This window comes from Erinaceus europaeus, chromosome 10, assembly GCF_950295315.1.
Source record: "Erinaceus europaeus chromosome 10, mEriEur2.1, whole genome shotgun sequence".
NCBI classification, from domain to species: domain Eukaryota; kingdom Metazoa; phylum Chordata; class Mammalia; order Eulipotyphla; family Erinaceidae; genus Erinaceus; species Erinaceus europaeus.
The window spans coordinates 79,048,117-79,075,477 of record NC_080171.1 but is presented as its reverse complement, the minus strand read 5'-3'; the positions used below and the strand labels follow the sequence as shown (position 1 = coordinate 79,075,477).

Sequence of the window (27,361 nt, the reverse complement as noted above, 5' to 3'; positions counted from 1 at the left end):
TCAGGCGGTAGCTCAGTGGGTAAAGTGCAGGTGGCACCAAGCGCAAGGACCAGCATAAAGTTCCCAGTTCGAGCCCCCGGCTCCCCACCTGCAGGGGAGTCCCTTCACAGGTGGTGAAGCAGGTCTGCAGGTATCTATCTTTCTCTCCTCCTCTCTTGTCTTCCCCTCTTCTCTCCATTTTTCTCTGTCCTATCTAACAACAATGACAACAATAATAAATACAACAATAAAAGGGCAACAAAAGGGAATAAAATAAATATATTTTTTAAAAAATCTATAAGCTGGGAGTCGGGCAGTAGTGCAGCAGGTTAAGCACATGTGGCGCAAAGCGCAAGGACTGGCATAGGATCCCGGTTCAAGTCCCTGGATGCCCACCTGCAGGGGAGTCGTTTCACACATGGTGAAGCAGGTCTGCAAGTGTCTATCTTTCCCCCTCTGTCTTCCCCTCTTTTCTCTTATTTCTCTCTGTCCTATCCAACAAGAGTAACGAAAAGGAATTTTTTATTAATCCAAAATAAAGCAATCCAGGAGGTCATGCCATGAATAAAGTACTTAATTCTCAAGCATGAGACCCTAAATTCCACCCCTGGCATAATGGCATTACATGTGCCAGGGTGATGTCTTAGTTCTCTCTCTTCTGCTCTTCATAAATAAATAAGTATTTAAAAAAACTAAAAGAAAACAAGGAGGCAGTCAAGAGTGGTGGACTGGTATGGGCACAAAATCCTAGTGTCTGCACACACCCCATTCTGGAATCATTAAACTGTAACAACCACCAAAGAAGACTAGTATTAACATGAAGACAGACAAATAGACCAGTTGGGTATAACAGTGTCCAGAAACAAATCCATACACATACAGACACTGATTCTTGACAAAAGTGTCACAATAAACCATCAGAAAAAGAATCATCTTTAATAATGGACATGTAGGAGCAACAGAACAGCCATCCACAAAATGATGAACTTGAGTACACACATGCATCACACCCCAAATTAACTCAAATGGGTGACAGATCAGAAGTTCTGCATTCAAAGCTATATACACTTTCTAGAAGAAAACACAGGAGCTCATTTTCTTGTATCTTTAGGTTGGACAGACATTTCTCCACTCAAACACTAAAAGCCCAATTCAAAAAAACTGGCAAATTGGACTTGAGCAGAATTTTAAGATTCTTCTTTCCAAAAGGGACTGAAAAAACCGAGAGGCACATGCAGGAGGAGGGGAATTCTATCCAAAATATATGAAAAAAATTTCAAAACCCAATAGTAAAATAACAGCTCATTCTAGACCAGGCAAACATGTGAACACACTGCCTTTGAAAATTATCTGGATGATGAATCAATATTAGGACAGAGGGGGCTGGGCAGTGGTGCATCAGATTAAGCGTACATAGTGCAAAGTGCAAGGACCCGTCAAAGATCCCAGTTTGAGCCCCCAGCTCCCCACCTGCGGGGGGGGGGGTCACTTCACAGGTGGTGAAGCAGGTCTGCAGGTGTCTATCTTTCCCTCCCCCTCTGTCTTCTCTTCCTCTCTCCATTTCTCTCTGTCCTATCCAATAACAACAACAACAATGGCCAGGAGCAGTGGATTCGTAATACAGGCACCAAGCCCCAGCAATTGCCCTGGAGAAAGAAAGAAAGAAAGAAAGAAAGAAAGAAAGAAAGAAAGAAAGAAAGAAAGAAAGAAAGAAAGGAAGAAAGAAAGAAAGGGAGAGAGAGAGAGAGGGAGGGAGGAAGGAAGGAAGAAAGAAATAAAGAAAGAGGAAGGAAGTAAGGAAGGAAGGGAGGGAGGGAGGGAGGAAGGGGAAAGGGAGGAGGGAGGGAGGAAGAAGAAAGAGGAGAGAGGGAGGGAGGACGGAGGGAAGAAAGAGAAGGAGGGAGGAAGAAAGAAAGAGAAAAAGGAAGGAAGGAAGGCAGGCAGGCAGGTAGGCAGGAAGGGCCACCAGGAGCAGTGGATTCGCAGTATGGGCACCCTGGAGGCAAAAAAAAAAAAAAAAAAAAGGAAAGACGCTGAGCAAAAAACTCAGATTTACAGCCACAAGATGCACCCTGCAATTATTAGATAGAAGCCAGAAAAGCCAGAAAGCCAATCCCCTGTGAACAGTGGAGGTAGTGGGGTACTGAAACCACACCTAGCACTCTGGAAGCAAATCTGGTGCTTCTACTAAGTCCACACACAGAAATCACAAGCTCCCACACTACATACCAAGGGGGGGGGGGGGAAGGACCTGTGCATCCTGACCAAAAATAATGATAATAATAAATCTGTGAATGCTCACGGCAGTTGCATTTGTACTACCTAGAGTCTGCATTTGTTATCAGCCAAGAACTGGAAATAATCCAAATCACCTCAACAGGCAAGGAGATAAACAAATTGTTTACCCTCATACAAACCCATCTACAGTAAATCCACACAAGGAGCACACTAGGGGCAGTTTGAAGCAATCACTACTACACACAAGGCTGTGGAGAGAAGTAACTTGTTTCACTTCCAAAAATCTGCAGGGAGGCAGCTGGTGCACTGTGGCAGGAAGCTGATGGGGGTGCAGGGAAGGAGTAAGGGACTGCCGAGGGGTATGGGTACGCTGGGGGGGGGGGGGTCCTTCTCTTGGCTCCTAGTTATGGTGGTTCTACATGTGCTCACATGCCTCAAAGTTATCAAGCTATATACTTCAAATGCATGTCGCTTATTACATTAATTATACCTCGAACCACTGCCACAAAGCAATTACCCCAAACAGGCCTTTGTGTGCCAGGGCTCAGCTCGCCGCAACCTGGAACAGGTTAAGGACAGATGCTAACCAGCAGTGTAAGGTCACCATGTCCTACCTACATGTCCCAAGAGCATCCCTCTCCAGCCCAGATTCACAGGGTAACTCTTCCACCACCACCCCCACCACCCCCAACACCCCCACACACACCAGCACCAGCTATTGGAGTCACAGAGATTCTGCTTGCATGGGCCCCTGCCCTCCCTGTCAGCTAAAGGCTGCAGCTCCACTGTAGCAGTGGCAGACAATGTGACCCAGTGGGTGTGGCTGTGAGTCAGTACAGCTTTATTTAAAGGTTTTGGGAACTGGACCAGGCTCAGGGACAGAGCTGACAGGTCCACTAGTCAAGGGTACACACTTTCTGAACCTACCTCAGGCCTAGGAACTGGAAGAGCTCATCTGTCTAGGTGCCCTCGGGTATGTAACCCAGATGTTTTGTGGGTTTCTGAAGCTCAAATTTCTGAACCACTAACCTGGGATGGCAGATGGCTCACCTAGTAGAAAACACCCTTTCCCACACACAAGGACCCAGGTCCAAGCACCAAACCACCACACAAGAGCACCATGCACAGGGAAGCTTCAAGAGTGGTGGAATAGTGCTGTGGTGCCTCTCTTCTCTGTCTCTCCTTGCCCCTCTATCTGGAAAAAAGAAAAACAAAGAGTCCACAGGAGTGGTGGAATAGTGCAGGCATGGAGTCCTAAGCAAAGCCAGGGAGGGAGGGAGGGAGGGAGGGAGGGAGGGAGGGAGGGAGGGAGGGAGGGAGGGAGGAAGGAAGGAAGGAAGGAAGGAAGGTCGGTCAGGCAACTGGCAGGAGTGGCAGGCCCTGGGGGCAGGAACAGATAGGACTGAGCAAGCACTGCACACGCACACACAGGCAGCAGCTCTGCTCTGAGGAAACAGAGATGGTGCTGGCGCTGGGCAGTCTTGAGACAGGTTAGTAACTGAGAACATTTGAGTGGGAACAAAAAAGTTGAGTTCTCCAACAGGAATGATTACTGCTTCTGGTTTGAGACAAAGGGTTTCAACCCATTTTCAAAAGTGACTCCAAAATGTCTTTGCTCACACTCTCCCTTGACCCTGCATTCCACCCAGCAGGCTCTGCAGCTCATTCTTTGGGGGTGATTAAGTCTCAGAGCGAAGGCTGAGTCACCCCTCCACACAGCAGTCAAGATCAGCCAGGCCTGGGTGCAGAGCAGCCCCTCCAACACACACACTGCACGCTCGTTCGCTCGTTCGCTCGCTCGCTCACTCACTCTATAGCCCAGGAGGCACAAACTGCATGAAAGCCAGGCTGAGAATCAGTCCTCAGGGGATGGGAGCTAACTCCCTCAGTAGAGAGCATGCCTTACTGCACGTGCAGCCCTAGGTTCAAGCTCTAACACCTTGACAGCACCATGGATGGCACAGGGAGTTACACAGATGATGGAGTGGGATTGTGGTTTCTTTCTTTAAAAAAAAGTCACTGGTGGACATTACTATATTGTCCTTTCTAAATCAGTTCTTTATGCCCTTCCTTTTTTTTTAAAGTATCTTATTTATTTTTATCAATGAGAAAGATAGAAGGAGAGAGAGAAAGAACCAGACATCACTCTGGTACATGTGCTACCGGGGGTTGAACTCAGGACCTCCTGCTTGAGAATCCAGTGCTTTATCCACTGCGCCACCTCCCGGACCACTGCCCTTTCTTCCTCAAAGCTGGAAATGTGAAGACCTTAGGCAAATCCAGAGGAGACCCAAAGTTCAGTAACTAAATTATACAGGAGGTATAAGGGGAGGTTCAAGAAAGAAGAGCAAAAGTGCTTTGACTTGACTCCATTCTTTCCTCAAGTCACCAAAGCCTGCACTCCCCAGAGGGGGCCCCCAACATGAACAGCTGGTGCAAGGCTGAGCCAAGCATCTGTGAAGACCCTAGGCCACACAGGAAGGGGTGGGGCAGACATCAGGGAAGCACAGGCCACAAAAGAATACGCAATGCAGCATTGCATTGGATCTGACTCAGGGATTCATCTCCCCAGTTACCTGAGAGCACCCGCCCAGGGCTATGAACTGGGTGTGGAAGGAAGAGTGGGCGCCCCCAGTGCCAAGCCACCACATAGCCACCTCCACTTCAGCCTCAATGTGGCTACATAGTCCAAACCCCTGACAGAGGGAAGCCACCCAGGGAACTACTACCCCTGGGGATGGGAGAAGAAGCACTATATCCACAAACAAGATCAGGGGTGCACCTTAGCAAGAGCATGCTGAAAAAGCAGACAGAGATGAAACCACCAAAGCTCAAGACAACTGCCAGAGAGCAAGCTGCAGACAGCAGGGCTGGAAGCCCCAAGTAGTGTGGGAAGATGGAAAGTACACACCAGGGCCCACACCCCTGAGAGCAGTCCAGAGAGACCTGTAGACCCAAGAAGGTGGTCCCCTACAGCTCTCCAATGAAGCACCTGCTGCTGGGACCTCCATCTGCCTAATCACTCATGTGGGGTCACTTCAGTCTATGTGCTCCAGAATATGACCCCAAGGGGACCACAACCAGCAAGACGCCTGCCCAGCAAGGGCCCCATGCCACTCACTTGTGAGCCCTGGGCCCCAGGCCACCAGATGTGGATGAACCAGAGGATCTGCCCAGTGGTCTGGGGTCCCAGAGCCCATGCAAGCACACTGGCCCCTCCCATGCACTGAGGACAGTTACCCCAGGGCAAAAGAATGAAAGGTGGGCAGTCACATGCCTGGACACTGCAACAGGCCCCAGGGGGGCCTACAAGCTGCCATGGAAATGGCCTATAAAACTATTCCCCAAGCCCCTGGTCCCTGCCAAGTACCTCATCTCCTGTGGATAAGCTGAGCGCCAGGCCTCCCCCAGGAGCCTGAGGTGGCTGAGGGGACATGTAGGCAGCACTCTTGTCCCCAAGGCTGAGAGCAAGCCCCTCATACATGCCTGCACCACCACCTCCAGTCACCATGCCTGATCCCACCAGAAAGCCCTCGGCAGACAATACTTCCCACTATAGGGACACAGGCATGGGGCTGGCTGCTCCAGGGGTGGCCAATTGTGCCCAGCACAAGACTCAACTGGGACAGTCTCCCCAACTGCCAGAGGTTGGGTACCCGGGTCTGCACTCAAACACCTTGTCTTCTGTAGAGACTAGACAGAAACCCATGTTACAATCTCCCACAAGTTCAAATGTCTGTGGGAGGGAGCTATTGGGTTTCAAACCAGAGGACAAAGGAGTTTTTGGGAAAAGAGGGCAGGAGCCTATTCCAGCCCAAGCTTGAGTGGTAGGAAGCTATTCTTGCCATAGTGTGTGGGGGGGGGGAGGCTAGTGGGGGGAGGGTGAACTAGGGGCACCCAGCACAGAGCTTACAGGAGAAATTGGCTCCATGAGCACCCTGTCCCAAGCATCATTAAAATCACTGCACGGGAGACACTGAGGAGGCCAAAGAGAGGAAGCAGGCCACAGCCAGTGCAGGAAGCCCCCAACCTCCACCACCTTCAGAATGTCCACCACTGACCACCTGGGGGCCTGGCTCCATATGAGGCCCATTCAGACAAGGTGGGTTGTGAAAACACTGCGGTCCCCCCAAAACAGAGCTGGGCCAAGGAGGGACGCTTGATGCATCAAAGTGAGGACAAGGTGAAGCATGAACTGAAGCAGACTGATTTGGACATGTGTCCCCAGGGAGCCTAGCTGGCCTGTGGCCTAGGACAAGCAGGGTCGCAGGGACAATCAGCCAGCAGGAGAAAGCGCATGAAAACAGAATGCTGCCCGGGTCCAAAGTCTGCTCACAGGTTACTCATTAACCACACAGCAGAGTGCTCCAGCACCCAGCCCCCACCTAGAGTGCCAACCAAAGTCTCACTACAGATGTCCCAAGCATGGCCAACTGCGGGCACTCCACTGGGACCTTCAGATGCTGGCAACAGGCAGCAGGGCCCAGGCAGAAACCACCGGGTGACAGGCCAGCCTCAGACCTCACTGAGCTGAGATCACAGCAAAGCACCCTGTGTTGGGAGCACAATGCCCCACACACCCTGAGGTGGCCAGCAGAAGGAACAATAATAGCGCACAGGCTACAGTAAAGCCCACAGGGGGTCCACAGATGTGTGACAGCAACCCAAGGGCCAGGAGGTGGCTGTGAGAGAGCACCCCACATACACATGTATTAGGACAGGGATAGCTGAGGGCACCACGTGAACCCTAGCTGTGTAGCACAGTACTCACCACGTCCAGGACATATTCCAATGTCCTGAGAGTAGGAGGCCAGAAGCTTCTGGAAGAGTGGTGTGACCCCAAGTCTAAATGCCCAATTTCCTCAACAAGCCCAGAGAGAATACCTCACACTCCACTCGGCTCATATCCAGTCCAGGGGCCCCTGGTGGCTTCTGTCACAGAAGACCAGGATCTGACAGGGAAGGGGTGCAGGAGCCCAGCTCATCCCCATTTGCCAACAGCTGACACAGCACAAGGCCTCCTGCTCTTCCTCCATGGGATGTGCTAGGAGAGGGCCCATCACCACTGGCTGGGTGACAGGGCCACTGCCACTCCCCTCCCCCGCAGGGCGTGGAAGCCACGTGGGGCAGAAATGCACCTTCCTCGACCATCAGGTCCATCCGTGGGTGGGGGGCCAGGCCCCAACATGTCCCCATGCTAGTGGCCTTTACCTCCTGGGGATGCCAAGGATGCTGGACAATGACAACATGCCCTCTTTCCCAGATGAGGCCCAGGATCTAACCACCCAACTACAGGCAAACTTCTAGAAACTTTATCAGAAAAAAATAATGATACGGGGGGGTGGTCGGGCAGTAGCTCAGCGGGTTAAGCGCATGTGGCGCAAAGCGCAAGGACCAGTTTAAGGATCCCAGTTAGAGCCCCCGGCTCCCCACCTGCAGGGGAGTCACTTCACAGGCGGTAAAGCAGGTCTGCAGGTGTCTCTCTTTCTCTCTCCCTCTGCATTCCCCTCCTCTCTCCATTTCTCTCTGTCCTATCCAACAACGAATGGCATCAACAACAATAATAACCACAACAAGGCTACAACAACAAGGGCAACGAAAGGGGGGGGATGGCCTCCAGGAGCGGTGGATTCATGGTGCAGGCACTGAGCCCCAGCAATAACCCTGGAGGCAAAAAAAAATTTAAAAATAATGGTATGAGCCACTTCTTGTACAGAGAAGTCAGGGTGAAGAGAGTTGTGCCCAGGTTAACAATAGTGTCACCAGCCGGCAGCCCCCTTCCACTCTTTGTACCCACACAAAAGTGCCCCTCGATGAGCCAGAGCAGAGGTCATCCCCACCAGGCAGGCAAGGCTGGCTGTATTTGCAAAACAAAAAAGCAGGGACCCCCTTTTAAGAGCCACCCTGTGGTGCCACTCTCCTGGTGCAGCCCTCATTAATATTCAACAGCCCTGACAAAGCTGGTCACCTTGGTGACCCTGATTCCCTGCTGCAGATGGAGGGCCAGGGTGGCAGGCACACTAAGTACCCAGGAAGGACCTTCGGTGCAGTCTGCAGCCAGGCTGAGGCTGCCACAGTGGTCAAGGCCACCATCCAGGCCCAGGACCACCTATGACCTCAAGGCTGGGCCTGAGGTGCTACAGGAAAAGATACACACACACACACACACACACACACACACACACACACACACACACACACACACACACACACACACACCTTGCAAGAGGCAGGTCACATCATTCCCTAGCTTCCCTTGGTCGCTTGCTGCCAACTACCAGGACAGCAACTCTGGGGCCACTTGTCCCCACAGCCACCTTCCAGGGACAAGCTGACTGCAATATTTCTTACTCCCAAGAGTAAGAAGGCAGAGGCTTTAAGGACTCCACACCTAAGGAGGCCTGAGCCCCACTGGGTGCAGCTACAGGTCCCTTGCACTCCCAGCACTCTTGGCTCATGGGCCCTACCAGAAAGACATCTCTTTCCTCAGTGCTGTGAGTGGTAGGCGAGAGGTGGGGGGAAGCAATGGAGACTAAGGCCCTAAAGAACTTTCTCTAGAAGTCAGTGGGGGACCCAGGAACCCACCCAGGAGGCCTGCAATCTGTCCAGACCCTCCTTGGGCACACACAAACACAGACACACACCCCTACACCAGGGCCATGCAGGGCTCCTTTTCTGGATGCCAGGCTTACCCACAGGATCTGTCCCCACCCCACCACATTGAAATCCACAACAGCCTGGCTCCTGCAGCTGAGGAACCTGGTGGCCTCACATCCACAAAACACAGCCAACTGCTCCAACTGGGCAGAGGGGTTGACAAGATGTTTCTCCCAGTGAGCTGCACAGTAGCATGAGGACACAAAAACCAGACACAGTGAGAGCACAGGTGGCCTTTAGGAGGCCACCACTGGTAACTCAGCGATAGCAAAGTGGAGATTCCAGAGTCCCTTTCCACACCCATGGGAACGCCAGGTGGAGGGGTTTAGAGGCACTTCAGGGAGCAGGAAGCACTGGGGGTGGCAGGGTCTGAGCTATGGAGTTCACTGCACAGGCTGAGTAAGGCTCTGTTACTCTCACCTCAATAAATATCTCTCTTTAGGGCCTGGCACGGGCTTGATGACTCAGGCACTTACCTGGGAAGCATGAGGTCCTGAGTTTAATCCCTAGCAAGAGCGGATGGATGTTCGGGCTCTCCCTTGTTTTCTCCCTCCCCTCTTCCCCCCACCTCTTCTGTATGAATAAATAAATCAGTTTAGAAAACAAATAAAGGCGGGGTCGAGCTGGTAGGTTGTTCCTAGCTGCCACTTGGCCCGAACTCGAGTTCGTGAATAAAGATCTTTTGCTTCCTTGCAAAAAAAAAAAAAGAAAACAAATAAAGGGGCCAGGTGGTATAGTACATCAGGTTATGCACATACATTACCAAGTACCAGGAACCAGGTTCAAGGCCCCAGTCCCCACGTGCAGGAAATTTCACAAGTGTTGAAGCAGTGCTACAGATGTCTCTCTTTCTATCTCCATCTCCCCCTCTCAATTTCTCTGTCCTATCAAGATAAATAAAATAAAATAAAATGAGGGGCCAGGCAGTAGCACTCCTGGTTGAGTACAGATATTATGCTCAAGGATTTGGGTTCAAGCCCCACGCCCCCATCTGCAGGAAGTTTCACATGTAATGAAGCAGTGCTGCCAAGTATCTGTATCCTTCTTCTTCCCTCCCTCCCTCCCTCGCTTTCTCCCCTCTCAATTTCTCCTTGTCCTATCAAATAGAAGGGAAAAAAAGGGCGGGGGGGGGGGTGTGTGGCCACACTGAGTAGTGGATTCATCACCAGGCACCAAGCCTCAATAATAACCCTGATGGCAAAAATAAAAATAAATCTTTAAAATGTCTTAAGCACTTAAAATAGAGCTACCATATGCCCCAACAATTGTGGGTAGATGCCCCAGAAGACTGAGGCAGTTAAGTGCACCCTGTGACCCAGCATTGTGACCAGTGCCACCAGAAACACCCAGAAAGGGGACCCTGACGTGGCCACGACCTGGATGCACCTGGAGGACACTGTGCTTGGTGACATAATACAATCACAAAAGGTCAGCCACTATGGGATTCCACTCAAAGGCAGTACCTTAATGCCCTGCCCACAGAGACTGGAAGTGGACAGGAGGCTGGAGAGGGGAAGGGAAGGGGAGTGAGTGAGCAATGGGGACAGGGCCTCAGTTTGGGAAGGAGAAGTTCTGGAGATGATGGTGGAGGTAGCAGGACCACAGTGTGAAATGTGCTCAAGGCCACGGAGCCCTCTGTTCACCATGGCCAAGATGCTAGATGTTATGTGATGAATTCCACAATAAAAAATGTGCTTGGAAACTTTCAGGGAAAAAAATGCTGAAAATAACAAGCTGGCCAAGCCCACTGGAAGAAGTCATGGGATGAACTAATCCAGAGTCCAGGTGTGTGGGCTCCGGAGTTCTGTGATAGGGAACCTTGGCACCCATGAAGGGCCCAGCAATCTTAGAGCCCATGATGAACAGCTAGAGCACGCAGCCACCTATGACAGAGTGAGGACTGTGTGAACACGGGCACAGGAGGTAGCAAGAGCTCCTCAGCCACCTAAGCTTGGGATCACCTACACAATCACCTTGGGGACAAGTCTGTGCCATTTGTAATCTCTGGCAGGCCGAACACTGTGATCTAGAACCCTGGGAAGCCAAGTGCCTGATGAATGGGGACATAAGGTGTGCAGCACAGCCAGGGTAGTCCGGGCACCCTGCTGGTGCAGAGAGTACTTCCTCCCAGGGCAGGGCAAGGGGCACAATCTCAAAACTCCAGGTGGCCACACTGAGGCTTCTGTGAGAATGCGCGTAATATGCGCCCTGAATATCATCCCCTCCCAGGCCAGAACAGGAGCACAGACCTCAAGATGCTGAATGACTGCCATGTGCAGAGACATGGGTTGGGGGGAGGGAGTGCTAAACACCTCCAGCAGTGCCTCAATCCTGCCAAGGAACCACGGAAGAGCCAGCTTACAAAGGCACCCAACTACAGGGAGAGGGACACAGATTCCACTAGGGATTTCAACAGCACCATGCCTGGGAATTTTCACAGATCCATACCTGTTTGAGACAAGAAATACTTAAATATGAAAGGAGAGAATGTCTGGGATTTGTTTTTTTTTTAAAATCACCGTCCTAGAGCTGGTGATGGGTGCAGTGGAGCACCTATTCATGAGCAAGGACATAGGTACGAGCCTCTCTCCCCACCTGCAAAGAGGAAGCTTCACAAGTGGTTAATCAGGTATACATCTCTCTCTCTTTACCAGAATACTGACTGCTCTGGTTTATGGTGGTGCAGGGATTGAACCTGGGACTTCAGAGTCCCCAGCATAAGAGTCTCTTTGCATAATTTATGCTATCTACCCCCCCCATCTCCCTACTCAATTTCTTTATCCGAGTGAATAGGAGGGAAGGAGAGAGGGAGGGAGGGAGGGAGGGAGGGAGGGAGGGAGGGAGGAAGGAAGGAAGGAAGGAAGGAAGAAAGAAAAAAAGAAAGAAAGAAAGAAAGAAAGAAAGAAAGAAAGAAAGAAAGAAAAAAAGAAAGAAAGACCGCAAGCCACCAGGAGAGATGGATTCCTCACGCAGGCACCAAGCCCTAGCAATAACCCTAATGGCAATAAAAAAAAAAATTAGGGGCCAGGCGATGGTATACCCAGTTAAGCACACATCGTATGAAGTGCACAAGAATCCTGGTTCACTTGTGGAGTTTTTTTTTTTTTTTATCACCTGCAGGTGGAGACCAGGGGCTTGAACCTGGGTCCTTGCACACTGTCATGTGAGTGCTCTGCCGGCACTATGAATCCACTGCTCCAGGCAGCCATTTCTTCCATTTTATTGGATAGGACAGAGAGAAATGAAGAGAGGATGGGGAGATAAGGGGAGAAAAAGATAAGACGTCTGCAGACCTGCTTTGCTGCTCAAGGGGTCCACTTTATTTCTCTCTGTCCTATCCAATAAAATGGAAGAAATGGCTGCCAGGAGCAGTGGATTCATAGTGCTGGCAGAGCCCCAGCAATAAACCTGGAAGGGGAAAAAAAAATTAAACAGTCCTCTCACAAAGGAGGGGCTCCAAAAAGCTAATTGTTATGGGGCCAGGCAGTGGCACACATTGTTAAGCACTCACATGACAGTGTGCAAGGACCCAGGTTCAAGCCCCTGGTCTCCACCTGCAGGTGATAAAAAAAAAAAAAAAAAACTCCACAAGTGCTAAAGCAGGACTGCAGGTGTCTTTCTGTCTGTGTGTCTCTCTCTTCCCCCTTCCCCACCCCTCCCAGTTCCTCAGCCTTTATCTAGTAAATGCATAAATTTTTTTTAAAAAATTGTTGAGATGAGGAGTCAGGCAGTAGCGCAGCAAGTTAAGTGCACATGGCACAAAGCGCAAGGACCAGTGTAAGGATCCCAGTTTGAGCCCCTGGCTCCCCACCTGCAGGGGAGTCACTTTACAAGCAGTAAAACAAGTCTGCAAGTGTCTTTCTCTCTCTCTCTCTGTCTTCCCCTCCTCTCTCCATTTCTCTCTGTCCTATTCAACAACAATGACAACAACAATAACTACAACAATAAAACAACAAGGGCAACAAAAGAGAATAAATAAATAAATAAATAAAATATTAAAAAGAATTGTTGAGATGGGTTAACTGCTTAACTGGGCACACAGGATGCCTTAGGCAGTTTCTACTCAGGCATGAGCATAAAATCTCCCCGTAAAACCACATTTCTCCATGTCCAGGGACACGTCCTGATGCCTACGGGTGGTTGCAGGCCACCTCTAGCAGACATGGGAGCCAGTGGGGTCAAGCCCAGGATCCAGCCAGGCAGAGAGGTCCAGGTGCTCAAGGCAGACCCCTGGACCTGCCCATCAGCTCAGAGCCCATCAGCTCTGCACCCCACCCCTTACACACAGGTGCATGCTGGTCCAGGCTGTCCAGCAGACCAAGAGGAAGCAGGCCATCTTCACCCCCAGGGTCACAGAGAAGCCTGAGTCTCTGTCAGATTCCAGAGAAAACAGTCCAGCACAGAAGACACAGTTCAAATATGCACAGTTAGAAGAGCAAACCGAGAGGCTGACTTCCCCTGGGGCATCAAGATCAAGGTAACTAGATGGGAGGAGAGGGGAAGAGTTAAACTCTATAAGACATCTTCAACAACAGTGACAGGGAAATGAAGACCCCAGCACCACTGCCATGATATAGGCATGCTGCAGGCAGGACACCCCAGCCCCTGGGCACCCGGCTACCTCCCTGCTGCAAGTGGGGGATCTAGAGCCATGCCAAAGGAGCCCTTATCAACACATGTCCATGGGGCTGCCTGGCTGGGTTATGGGTGCTAGGCATCTGTGATCCCACCCTACTGGCAGCCAGCACTCCAGGAAGCCATGCAGAGGCCTCACCACCAGGCCTACAGCCCATAGCTTACCTAGTTTGTTTTCACAGTTTAAATAGTTTAAAGAGCTTTAAAAATTAAGAAAGAACTGACTAGGGTCAGGCAAGCTGGGCGACACTTACTGCATACAAGGATGGTTAAAAAAAAAAATCACAGTTTTGATAGTTCTGCAAAAAAAAACTTAGCAAATTTACAACAAAACTGTCAAGTAATTAAGGCAAGGCACTTCACACATGAACTTAAACTGCTAATTAAAATCCCCTTGCTTAATTGACTACATTTACATATCATTCAACTTGAGAGCACAGGGTTGTTAATGGTTTGGGCTTCAAGGTCTGGTGGCAGGTGAGGTGGGCAGGCTGGCACCTTCCCCCTCCCCCGACTGGGGTCCCCAAACCCGGAGCTGACGCCTACACATGCACTCTGCTCCAGTTGCTCACAACTGGGCATTTCTGCCCATCCTTGCCAGCAGAAAGAGCACTCAGGGCAGGTGTCTGTCCCTCAGTTAGGGACAGGGTCCCTGGTTCTAGTTCACACTGTAGGCTACAGGGCTGTGCTGTCAGGGCAGGCAGGGGCAGGCACATGAGACCCAGCACAGGGAGGAGGGGCTGCGCCCCATGCCAGCTGGCCTGTCTGCCATCTCCCTTACCACAGGGACACCTCACCAACCGCCACCAGCCTAAGCCACGGGGCTGGCATCAGGACAGGAAGCTGAGGTAACAGCAAGTGACAAGAGCCATGCAGCAGCCTGTGTGCTCCCCAGGGGCTTCCCAGGCCAGAGAGACTGTCTTCCCTGAAGGGGCGCCCCACCTTCCACACACCTGCTTTTGGAGCACACAGACCCATGTGGCCTCCACCAGTGGTTTGAGAAAGAGGACACCAAGCCATCACTTGGTTCACTGCTCCTCTGGAAAGAGGGGCCTCCACCAACATGCATGACAGCACCCTCCCTACCCCCAACAGCTGATCCCCACCAACCCCACTGTGAGTTGAAACCCCAGGGTTGGGCTCATGGCTGAGCTGTCGTCATGGAACCACCCTCTACTTGCCACCTCACCCCAGGCCCTCAGAGTGCCTGGCCTCAGGGGAAGCTGCAACCCACCCTCCAGCAGAGAAGGCCCCAGAGAGCCCTCAGTGGCCAGCCCCTTCCAGTGGCCCCCAGCTGGGGCCAGCTACACAGCAAGCAGACAGGGGGCAGCCTGGGGACAGCAAAGCCCAAAAGGAACATGGAGTGACTGGAAAAATTGCTCAACTAGAAGAGCACCAAACTTTCATGTGGGGGGGGGGTTTCAACCCCCAGTATACCAGGTCCCAGAATGCTGTCTGGCTTCTCCATCTCTCTCTCATATGCTGTAAACATTGACGAGAGACTCCGAGTGCCCTGGGTGGAGCCCAGACGAGTTACCAGACAGGACAAACACCAAGTGACACAAAGAACACCTCACATGCCCACAGCCCTCGCTCTTTCTAGCCATCACAAGCCAGCTGCCAGTAAACCCTGTCAAGTAGTGTCAGGCCCTGTGACTCATTCTACTAGTGTGTATTCTGGGCCCGGAACCAGGGACCCCACCATGACCAGCACCTCCCCCAGGTTGACAAACACAGCCAGGGTGCCCACAGCGGAGACCAGACTTCCTGAACCCCTGCAGCTGCAAAACCAAGAAGGTGTGGCACTGGGCACTTTATCACAGCTGAGAAAAAAGTGTCAAACTAGATAGACCCTGGCATCCCAGAGTCAGTCCCAGGGCCCCGAGGCACTTCTCCCACCCTCCCCGTCCTCTGGTTCCTCACATGATGGAGACCAGGAGGCCAGAGCAGCACAAAGGACACGTACGCAGGCTGACATCAGTGCTCTTGGGGGTCTCTCTTAGGACCCCCACAGAAAGCTGGGGAGTGTGGGGGGCTCCACAGGTCAGGAGGTGCTCAGGCCCTAGGCCACACTACCTCAAAGCCATTTGTGGCTCTAACCAAAAGCATATCTGACACTCTGCAGACCACACATGGCCAGAGCGGAAGGAGCCGCCTGCACTGGCAGCCACACAACTGCAGGCAGCTCGTTCCTGTCCCCTGTGACAGACTGACACCCTCCCCCATGTCTGCCAGCCTTCATCTCGGAGGCCCGGGCCACTTCCTGGGTGACACAGGGCGCCACAGGGCCTGCTGAGGACAGACGCTACTCCTGTCTCTGTCTTTCCACTCAAAACAAAGAAACTTAAGAAAAAAAAAATTCAGTTGAAACTTGCATAATTCTTCCAGTGGAGACATCCTCTGGCTTTTGCAATCCTCAGAAAAAAGACACATTATTGCTCCTTGTGTAACAGGCCTTGGGCCACAGGGTCCAGCCGCTGGCCATGGACACCTCCCACCAGACAGCCTAGGCACACCCGGAAGCACCACCTCCCCCAGCTGTCTCCACTGTCCCTGAAGGCTGCATCTAGGCTGGGCTCTCCCAGCCAGGAAGGCGGGGCTGAGACACTTCCCCAGACTTCCTTGCTCTCCTGTCCGCACGCCACAGCAGACAGACCACAGCAGACAGACGTTACACAAACAGTTGCTGTCAATGACCCAACTCCTGGAGCTGAGGAAGGCAGAGGGAGAAGCTGCTCTTCTTCAAAGCAGGCTTATGGCTCCACTTTGAGAAGCCTCCCACCTTCACCCTGCTCGAGAGGCCCTCCTTCAGCCCTGTGAGGGCACTGCCTTCTCAGCCAAGGTCAAGTGCCAACAAAGTACCACAGAGCCCTACTAAGAAAGCAGGGGGCAGGTAGTGGCGCATCTGGTTAAGTGCTCACATTACAGTGCACAAGGACCCAGGTTCAAGCCATGGTCCCCACCTACAGGGGGAAAGCTTCACAAGTGGTGAAGCAGAGCTGCAGGTGTCTCTGTATCTCTTTCCCTCTCTACTTCTCCTCTCAATTGCTCTCTGTCTCTGTCCAATAAAAAATAAATAAAAATAAACTAACAGAGAGCAGACAAGTGACATGGGAACAACATGCCCTGAGCTCTGCCATGGCATAGGTGGGGGGTCAGACCATGTTCTACTCAGAGGCACTGCAGCACCAGAGAGCAAAGCACACTTCTCATGGGGCGCCAAACCAGGTCCCCCACCTCTGTTCCTGTACCTGGAAGCCACCGTCGCCACTGTTACCCAGGAGCTTTGGGCCTCAGGACTCCAAGCATGAAGGGATCCCAAGGGCTGTGCAAGCGCTGGAAGTGAGGTACAGCCCACAGGGAAGGATGGACTATGGAGTGGCTCAGATTGAGCAGAGTAGTCCGGGCCAGGCTGAGGGATACAGAAGGGCCTGGTGTAGCCCGTCACCAGCAAGGAGCGTGCTGCAGGCACTGCAGGCTACCTACATGAAAATGGGCCCCTGCTCTCCCACAGCACTGCCAGGCAGGCCCAGGACAGGAAGGGAAGGTGCTAGGCCCCCAGCCTGTGACCCCAGGAGACACACATGGCCAACAGCCACTCCCTCCTATAGTGTCTGCTGGAAAACTGAGGCAGAGGTGGAGCAGCAGCCTGAGAGAACACACGAGCAAGCCCAGGGGTTTGGACAGGATGCCTGAGGCTTCCCAGATCCAGGGAGAACTGCCCACTCAGCTCCAGGCAGACACTCACAAGCTTCCACCTGGCACAGGTGACACCGAGCCCAAAATTCCCTCACCTTAAGCTGTAAAAGGAGGAAACTAAAGGCCAGTGGCATACCTAGTTCATCATACACACTACAGTGTGCAAGGGCATGGGTTCATGGCCCTGGTCCCCAAATGCAGGGGGAAAGCTTCATGAGTAGTGAAGTACAGCTGCAGTTGTCTGTCTCTTTCCCTCTCTATCTCCCTCTCCCTTTTCAATTTCTCTGCCTCTATCCAACTATAAAAAATAAATTAATTTGGGGGTCGGATGGTGGTGCAGTGGGTTAAGTGGACGTCACGCAAAGTGCAAGGACAGGCTTAAGGATCCCGGTTTGAGCCCCCGGCTCCCCACCTGAAGGGGAGTGGCTTCACAGGCGGTGAAGCAGGTCTGCAGGTGTCTGACTTTCTCTCCCCCCCTCTGTCTTCCCCTCCTCTCTCCATTTCTCTCTCTATTCAACAACAACAATAACCACAAGGCTACAAGAGCAACAAAAGGGGGGAAAAATGGCCTCCAGCAGCAGTGGATTCAGGGTGCAGGCACTGAGCCCCAGCAATAACCCTGGAGGCAAAAAAAAAATTAATTTTAAAAAGGAGGAAACTGGGAGTCAGGTGGTAGTGCAGTGGGTTAAGCACAGTTGTCACAAAGCACAAGGACCAGTGTAAGGATCCCAGTTTGAGCCCACAGCTCCCCACCTGCAGGGGAGTCGCTTCACAAGCAGTGAAGCAGGTCTGCAGGTGTCTGTCTTTCTCTCCCCCTGTCTTCCCCTCCTCTCTCAATTTCTCTCTGTCCTATGTAACAACAATGACATCAATAACAACAATAACTACAACAATAAAACAACAAGGGCCACAAAAGAGAGTAAATAAATATTTTTAAAAACCTTAAACAATAATAACTAATAAAAAGGAAGAAGCTAAACAACACACTGCATGTGTACCCTGGGGGGGGTGCAAATGGATCCCACCCCACCTTGCAAATAAAGTGGGGCTGGTGTGAGACAAAAGAACACATGGCAGTTCGGGGGGTGCAGGAGCAGAGGACACCTGGGCCAGGAGGAAGACCGGTAGGACACTGAGCCGGGCCACACCACGAGTAACGTGGCTGGCACTTGGCCCTGCAATCCCCCAGATACCTAAAATGAGTGCACCCTCATCATTAGGGAGATGGGTTTGGCTCAGGCCTGTTATGGTGGTGCCAGGAATGGAGCCTGGGACCCTTCACAAATGAATCCTAAGCATGTCCCGTACATTATCTAATTTCTCCCCCTGATGCCCCCTGTCTGGGGAAGGCAGTGAAGGAAAGATGCTGATGGCAGAGTGAAAGTGCGTCCTGTGACTCAGGACCACCTGAGACTCCCTGGGCAGCATCTGGGTCTCCTGGGCCTGGGGACTCAAGCCCAGAGCCCCAGGTGTGCTGCACAGGGGAGGGCAACTCTGCAGCTTGGGGCCCTGTCTGCCCGTGACAAAGAAGTCTCCAGCCCAGAAAGGCCACAGGCACACATGACCCAGAGTGAGACAGACACTGTCCCCTGCCTGGCCAGACCGTGCACTCTCAGCCCAATGGCCCCTAGCCCCCAGGCAGCACCTGCCCAGAGTTCACTCAGTCAAAAGCCACAGGCCTAGCCAGCCTGCTGCGGGGAAGACTCTTCCTCACCCCAGCCCACCCACATCCCCACCCTGAGCTGCAAAGAGCTGCCACCTGGGTGCTAGCCCTGCCCACTGCGGGCAGCAGCATTGCCAAACACACACACACACACTCCGTACACGCAGACTCCATATGCACACACGCGTGCACCCGGCAAAGGCGACAGGCCCTCTCTTCCAGTCCCTCCTCCCCAGGCTCTGACACTCTGCTGGAGGGGCGCCCAGAAAAAACCGGGTGGGAGCATCTATTCACAGATTCAGGAAAAAAAAGTTTGATGCAATAGCTGAATTAATTAGGCCTCCCAAGAATAGCCGAGCCGATGCTGCGTTCTGCCTGGGTGCTTTAATAAGCCTCGATGTTTCAAAGAATTGCTCCAAATGCAAAGGGTGGGGATGAGGAGGTGATGAAGACCCCCAGAGCAGGTTCCACACCCTGGCTCAGGAGCAGCAGGTCTGATGGCACAGCCGGCCTGCTAGGCAAACAAGAGCTGGGCTCCAACCCCTTCCCCGCAATTCAGAAGGAGCAAGCCGGAAAGGGTGCGTCCAAAACAAATCTCAGGCCAGCTTGCACTCCGACACAGGGCCCAGCCTGGTGCCAAAGAGCCCTCACCCCCGCAATGGGGGACACTGGGAGTTACTCCCAGGCAGGCCTGGGAGCTGCACAGAGCTGGAGTCGCCGAGTCTCGGCCCCCTGCCACCGTGGCTGGGACACCTGGCTTCACTTTAGAATCCGTCTCCCAAGACTTCAAGGCACAAACAGGCCTGCCGGGCCAAGTCCTGTGTGCTGAGGGCACAACAGGCACCCCCTCTGGCTGCCAGCATGGAGGTTTCAGGGTGAAGGCAGTGCCAGATCTCACTTCCCTCCCTCTGAGCGGCCCATCTGGGCCCTGGTTATGAGCTTGAAAGGCCTCTCCAGCCTCCAAGCACAGGCCCCTACCAGGCGCAGCAGCCCACCCTAAGGGCTGAACACAAGGGCACTTCCCCCTGCATCCACCCTACATTTCCTAAAAGCCAAGGTGAAGCCCAAGACGGAGATAGAGGGCAAGGCCCAGTATGGAGGTCCCTGGGCAGGAGGCCCACCCCGCGCAGGCCTTCCCGCCCATCCCTCCCAGCCTGGCTGACTGCTTCCAGGGCCCCAGGCCCAGCCCATTTGGGGACCACCGCGGCCCTCAGAAACACTCACCCGCGGAACCCGCCGCTTGTACTTGTTGCCATAATCGAACTTCTCCTTCACGTCGTCCAGGCAGCGGCCGAGGCGCGCCTGCTCCTCCTTGCCCGTGTAGTCCTGGCTCAGCAGGATGTAGGCCCGCCAGTTGGCTGAGTCGAAGCCCCAGTGGCAGGTCCGGTTCTCCAGGGCCTTGTGCGAGTGCACCACGAACTTGTGCGGCGGGTACATGAGGCGGCAGTCGAGGCACTGAATGCAGGCGGCGCTGGGGCTGCTGTAGAGCTCGGGCACCAGCAGCCCCTTGCACTTGCCGAAGCACTCGTGGTACACCCGCACGCTGCGCTCGCTGAGCTCCAGGCCCAGCGCCAGACTGGCCGCCAGCTCCTTCTTGCAAGGCGGCGGGTAGGCGCCGCCATACAGCAGCGCGTTGCACAGGCGCTCAGCGTCCGTCTTGGTGATGAGCCCGCACGAGGGCGCCGAGAAGGGCAGGATGCCCATGACTTTGAGGATCTCCAGCTGGTCGGCTGTGCAGCGGGAGCAGTAGATGTGCAGCTCGTCGCACACCGAGTTGATCTGCTGCAGCGAGAAGTCGCGCAGCACCGAGTTGAGGATCTGCGGCAGGCACAGGCGCTTCTCGCCGCCCACCACGAAGCACGAGATGGTCTCGCCCTCAAGCACCGTTTCACAGCGCTCGGTGGAGCGGTCGGACGGCATGAAGAAGGGCCCAGGCAGCACGGGCGGCGGGGGCTGGATGGCGGGCAGGTGCAGGACGGGCGGCGGCTCCGCGGCTGCGGGCACCGGCGCGGGCACCGCGGCCGCGCCCGCCTCCTTGGCGCTCTCCTTTTTGTAGGCCTCCTGCGCCCAGCGCGCCGAGAAGGCGGCAGGGCCGCCCAGCGAGCTCATAGAACTCAGGTGGAACTGCTCCAGCGTCTTCTGCAGCCCCGGGTGCGGCTGGAAGCCGCCGCGGCCGCCCGTCGCTGCCTCCATGGTGCGCTCTGGCTCGCCCGGCCGCTCCCGCTCCCGCGCGCCCGGGCCTCCGCGGCCCCCGCCGCCGCCCCGCGAGCCCCGGCGGCGGCCCCTGCCCCGGCCCCGGCCGCCCCCCGCCGCGGGCTCCCGGCCGATCACGGTCGCGGCCTCGGCCTCGCCCGGGGGCGCGAAGGGGAAGGCGGGCGGGGCGAAGGGGTCCCGCCGCTGGAGGCCGCCGCCCGGGCCCGGCGCCACATCCACGCGCCCCGCGCCGCGCCCGCCGCCGCCGCCCGGGCCCCCCGCGCGCCCCCCGCGCGCCCCCCGGGCCCTAGGCGCGGGGCATGCCCCGGCGCGCGCCGCCAACGCCAACGCCAACGCTCGCGGGCCCGGGGGTCGCGGGGGGCGTGCGGGCAGGTGCCGGCGCCGCGAGGCGCGAATCGCCGCGGCGCCGGAGGCCGAGGGGCCCGGGAGGAGCGGGGGCGCGGGGCCCACCGGGCCGTCCTCGCGCGGCGCGCCGCCGCCGCCGCCCCGCTCCTCCCACCGCGCAGCGCCCGCCCGGCTCGTCCCGGCGGCGCTGGCCGGCCGCGTCGCGTCCGCCTCCCGCCGCCCCGGCCCGGCCCGGCCCGGCCCGGCCCGCGCCCTCCTCCCGCCCGCCCGTTCGGCTCCGCGGCTTCCGGGGCGGCGGGAGGCGCCCGGCGGCGGCGGTCCTCAGAGCGCGGCGGCGGTGGCGGCGGCGGCGGCGGCGCGGAGCTCGGCGTACATCCTCCCGGCTGCTCGCTCCGGCTCGGACTGAGCGCCGGGCGCTGAGCTCACGCCGCCGCCCCGCCCCGCGCCGCCGCCCCGCCCCGCGCCGCCGCCTCAGCCCGAACCCCAGCCAGGAATGCGGCCGCCTCCCGGCCCGGCGCTTCCAGGAACGCGCGCTCGGCCGCGCTCGGGCCCGCCCGCCCGGGACTCGGGCTCACTCGGCCCCGCTCGGGCCGGTCCGCCCCGGCCTCGGGCCTATCCGGCCCCGCCCTCCCGACACTCGAGCTCGCTCGGCCCCACCCGCCATAGACTCGGCCCGGCTCGACTTCCTGCACCCCGCCCGCCGGGGACTCGGCTCCGCTCGGTTGGTGGGTCCCGCCCGCCGGAAGGCCGCCGGGGGCGGGGGGGGCTGGCGGCGGCGCCGCGGGCCCCCCTTCCGGCCCGGGCGCTTCCTGAGCGTCTGGGAAGGCGCCGTCGCTGCCGCCGCCAGGGCCCAAAAGCCACACGCGGCCCCGCCACAACCACAAGCCCACGGGGGCGGGCCAGGCCGCGCAGCCCGCAGCGCAGCCCCGCCGCCACGCACCGGGCGTCCAGTGCGACACGCCCGGGGTCCCACCCACGACGGGGACGACACCTAACGTGACGACGGGACCCGCACACAACAGGGACTCCACACACTGTGACGTGGGGCCACACAGGACGGGGACAGGCTGCCACACGCTCGAGGGCCGCACACGACACAGGCTCCACGCGGGTGCCACCCAGCCCGGGGTGCGAGCCCAGCCCAGGCAACAGAACCTGCGTCCCCGCGGAGGCGCTGACGCCCGGGCATCCCCGCAGACCTGGGGGCTCCCGGGCAGGCTGGAGGGCAGGTGCAGTCTGCAGAGCGGCAGTGCCCCACACCTGTCGCTTGGCACCTGGGGCTGAGAGCCTGGGAGCCCTCCGTGCCTAAACGCCTGGCTCTTCGCACCGCCCTGCGGAGGCCTTGGGCTCCCCACCCTCACCCCAACCTCCTCCGGCTCTCCAACAACCTGCAGCCCCCACCTGGAGACGTCTCCAGCTGCAGGTGCGTGGCCAAAGGAAACTGGGGAGAATATTTACAAAACAAAGAAGAGTGGCCTCTTTGTTTTCATGGAAATGAGTTTTTTTTTTTTTGCGCACTCCCCCCACCAAATGTCTCCGATGCTAAGTCACTTCCTTCGGGGTGCTTTGACTCTGGGTGCCACGGAAAGGGAAGCTTGTGGCTCAACCCGAGTGTTTCTGCTAAACAAGGCTTTGCTACCGCTCCTTAATCCTTGATGGAAGGGCGGCACCCCACATCCTTGCTCTGTACCCCCCACACGCTCTAGCTCTGCAAGATAGGTCAAGCAGGGGGCTCACATGTCCCCAGACCTGTGGACCTTGAGGGAAACCATTGGACAAGCGGGTGTGCTTGGCGCAGGAGAGAGGGAAGGAGTGAGGGCCCTGAAATGCAGCGGGGGACAGAGCACCTCAAGGGTTCCGAAAAGGTTGGAGATCGACCTATAGTGTTCAGACAAAGCTGAACAGATTCTGACTACCCCAGCCTAGTGTGGGTCTGGGGTCCCACCTGCAGGTCTGCTGCCCCCCAGCCCCAGCCCGCTGTCACGGCCCAGCTGCTGTTTGGGGCCCCTGAAGACCAGACCACAGGCCAGACAGGACCCCATGGGTGTGTCCACTCACTGGACAGCACATCTGTACACAGAAGATCCCCCTCTGCTGCCCACATCAGACTGCCAAGGAAGAGCAAATTCTCTACTTCCTGAGCGGGCCCAGCCAGTCTAGGACCAGAGACCCTGCTTTCCCTTACCCTACCTCTTGCTCCTTGGAAAGTAGAGGGAAAGCAACAAGCTGCCATGCCAGAAGCATTATTACTGTACTGCTTTCGAATTTTGCTTTTTTTTTTTTCTGTGCGGGGGGGGGGGGGGGCTCACAGACTCTTTATTTTACATCAAGAGGAAAAGACAACACCATCTAGGGAGCTTCCCCTGATTCTGTGGGGCTCCCATGTGATGCCAGGATTCATATCCAGGACCTCACCATGGAAAGTCACCATCTACAGATGAACTATCTTCTGGGTTCATAATTCACTTCTATTTATTTTTAAAATGGGACCAGGTGGTGGCACATCTGGTTGAGCATGTATGTTACAATGCACAAGAACCTGGTTCAAGTCCATGGTCCCTACCTGCAGGGGCCAAGCTTCATAAGTGAAGCAGTGCTGCAGGTGTCTCTCTCTGTCTCTCTCCCTCTCTATCTCCTCCTCCCCCTCAATTTCAGGCTGTCTCTATTCAATAAATAAAATATAATTAAAAATAAAAATATTTGAGCCCCCGGCTCCCCATCTGCAGGGGAGTCGCTTCACAAGCAGTGAAGTAGGTCTGCAGGTGTCTTGTCTTTCTCTTCCCCTCTCTCCATTTTCTTTCTGTCCTATCCAACAATGACGACATTAATAACTACAATAAAACAAGGGCAACAAAAGAGAATAAATGGGAGTCGGGCGTTAGCGCAGCGTTTTAAGCACATGAGGTGCAAAGCACAAGGACCAGCCTAAGGATCCCGGTTCAAGCCCCTGGCTCCCCACATGCAAGGGAGTCGCTTCACAGGCGGTGAAGCTGGTCTGCAGGTGTCTATCTTTCTCTCCCCCTCTCTGTCTTCCCCTCCTCTCTCCATTTCTCTCTGTCCTATCCAACAATGACGACATCAACAACAATAATAACTACAACAATAAAAAAAAAAAACAAGGGCAACAAAAGGGGATAAATAAACATTAAAAAAAGAGAGAATAAATAAATATTTAAAATATATTTTTTTAATGTATCTATGAGAGAACAAGAAAGAAGGAGACAGAAAGAACATTAGAGCATTGCTTTGGCACATCTAGCACCAGGAATCAAGCTCAGGACCTTATGCTTTATGAACTGTGTAATCTCCCAGACTGCCCACTTTCAAATGTTTATTCACAAAGATATGCCTTAAACCATAAACTCAATAAAAATTTAGAAAAGGAGGTAGTGAGGGAGCAAGCAATTGCACACTTGGTTAAGTGCACACATTAGCATGCACAAGGACCTAGGCTCAAGCCCTGGCTCCCCACCTGCAAGAAGACTTCCCAAGCAATGAAGCGGGTCTGCAGGTGTCCGTCTCTATCCCTCTCTATCTCCCTCTCCCCTCTCAATTTCTCTTTGTCCTATCATATAAAGAAAAAAATAATAATAAAGATGGGGGAAAATGTGCAGGCAATGAGCCACAGCGATAACCCTGGTGGCAAAAATAAATAAATAAACAAACTTAGGAAGGATTTTCTCCCCTAAGGTGGATTCCACCGAAAGTACAACCTGGGAGAAAGGTTTAGCGCCAGTGGTTTATTTGGGAATTGACCTTCAGGGCCCAGAAGTACCACCTCATATTTGTGGGGATGTCATTCATCAGAGAATTCCTGGGATGACTAGGGAGACAGTACTATGGTTCTGTGCAAAGACTCATACTTGAGGCTCTGAGGTCCCTGATTCAGTCCCCAATGCCATCATAAGCCAGAGCTGAGCAGTGCTTTCTCTCCCTCTTGACTTTTTTTTAAAAGATTATTTTTTACTTTATTTATTTTTATATTACAGAATTACACATCAACGGGGGTTTGAATCCACACCATTCCCACCACCGGAATTCTGATTCTTCACTCTCCCCACTGCAATCCACCACAGCTCCCTAAGGTTGTAGACATGGACCAACCATCATCTCTACAATTATCTGTCCACATTTATACATAGTTGCCTCTTTTTCTTTTTTTCTGATTCAATCCTCTCTTCCCTTCCAAGCCATTCATGACAGCATAACTACCTCCATATGCCTCTCTTCTTTTCCTTCTCTACTTCTCTCTTCTTTATTGGGGGATTAATGGTTTACAGTTGACAATAAAATACAGTAGTTGGTACATGTATAACATTTCTCAGTTTTCTGCATAACATTTTTTTAATTTGCTTTATTCCCCCTTTGCTGCCCTTGTTTTATTGTTGTTGTAGTTATTGCTGTTGCTATTGATGTCGTCGTTGTTGGATAGGACAGAGAAATGGAGAGAGGAAGGGAAGACAGAGAGGGGGAGAGAAAGATAGACACCTGCAGACCTGCTTCACCGCCTGTGAAGCGACTCCCCTGCAGGTGGGGAGCTGGGGGCTCGAACCAGGATCCTTACGCTGGTCCTTGAGCTTCACCATGTACACTTAACCTGCTGCACTACTGTCCGACCCCCTCTGCATAATATTCTAAACCCCCACCTAGGTCCCCCTCTACCATCATTCTCACTCTCATTTTGTATCTCTCTCATTATAATAAATAGGGGTGTGGTCTGGGAGGTGGCACAGTGGATAAAGCATTGGATTCTCAAGCCTGAGGTCCAGAATTCAATCCCCGGCACCACATGTACCAGAGTGATGTCTGGTTCTCTCTCCCTCCCTCCTTCCCTCTCTCTCTCTCTCTCTCTCTCTCCTTCTATCTTCATGAATAAATAAATAAAATCTAATAAATAAATAAGTAAATAGGGGTATAAGCCTAGGTGAGGTAGGACACAGGACAGCATGGCACCCTGGCTCCTGGGGGCACAGACTTCAGACAGAAGAACAGACCTGACATTTTCAAAGGTGGCAGCAAGGGAGATCAAAAAATGTTCCAAACTGAAGGAAACAAAAGAGATAGTACAGATCCTGACTGCATCTGGTCACCACAAATCCATCTTAGCCCCTCCTTGAGTGAAGCCTCAAAGGGTATGAGGCTGCCCACTGATCACCAAGCAAGGAAAGTGGGGAATGTACACTGCCAGGTCTGTCATGCTGTGAGGGGAAGGGGACAGGACCCTCATCCCACTTGAAGGCAGGATATAAATGTGGAAGGATTTGTCCCAAGGTCACCCACTGGGGAGGACACATGTCTTGTTCTGATTCAAGACCCAGTGCTATGCTGGAGGTGTGATGCCAGAGGAAGCTCTGATAGTCTCTGTCTTTATGAAAAAGTAACCAGGAGCAGTGAAATAGGATACAGAAGGCCATGATTCTAGGAGAAAAAGAAGAAGGAGAAGAAAGAGAAGGAGGAGGGGGAGGAGAAAAAAATGTGTCAGCAAAGAGAAAAGAAAAATTAAGGGGTCAAGCAGTGGCGCACCTGGTTAAGCACACACATTACTGTGCAAAAGGACCCAGGTTCAAGTCCCTGGTCCCCACCTGCAAGGGGAAAGCTTCACGAATGGTGAAGCAGGGCTGCAAGTGTTTCTCTCTCCTTCTGTATCTCCCTCTCCTCTCCCAATTTCTCTGTCTCTATCCAATAATAAATAAGTAAAATATAAAAAAAGAAAAATTAATTAAAAGTAGGGAGAAGACATGGACAGTCTTCACCAAAGATACCCAGAGGACCAACAAACTGAAAAAAATGTTCAAGGTCACTGATTATTGAAGAACTGCAAATCAAGAGATACCAGTGAGACACCACCTCACACTTGTGAAACATATCACCCACCACAAAGGACACAAATAAGTGCTGGCAAGGATGTGGGGAAAGAGGAACACTTCTACA

General features: G+C 53.9%; 2 protein-coding genes across 3 annotated transcripts in view; one reads left to right on the top strand and one right to left on the bottom strand.

Annotated features, from left to right (window-relative positions):
* Window positions 1–21,518, bottom strand: part of SKI (SKI proto-oncogene) — a 46,548-nt gene extending 25,030 nt beyond the window's left edge. The window contains exon 1 of one of the 2 annotated variants that reach the window (XM_007529500.3): window positions 20,096–21,518. In XM_007529500.3, coding sequence (XP_007529562.1) covers window positions 20,096–21,064 — 969 coding nt within the window. In that variant the 5' untranslated portion in view covers window positions 21,065–21,518. The remainder of the gene's footprint in view (window positions 1–20,095) is intronic. The other variant, XM_060199890.1, reaches the window with a different exon arrangement.
* On the top strand, window positions 21,063–21,836 carry LOC132540959 (basic proline-rich protein-like). Its single transcript, XM_060200792.1, has one exon. The coding sequence runs from the start codon at window positions 21,063–21,065 to the stop codon at window positions 21,834–21,836; it is 774 nt and encodes a 257-aa protein (XP_060056775.1).
* The last annotated feature ends 5,525 nt before the right edge of the window (window positions 21,837–27,361 follow it).

Bases quoted from the DNA above. Each gene is read 5' to 3' on its own strand.
- LOC132540959 (XM_060200792.1), top strand. From the start codon at position 21,063: ATGGTGCGCTCTGGCTCGCCCGGCCGCTCCCGCTCCCGCGCGCCCGGG.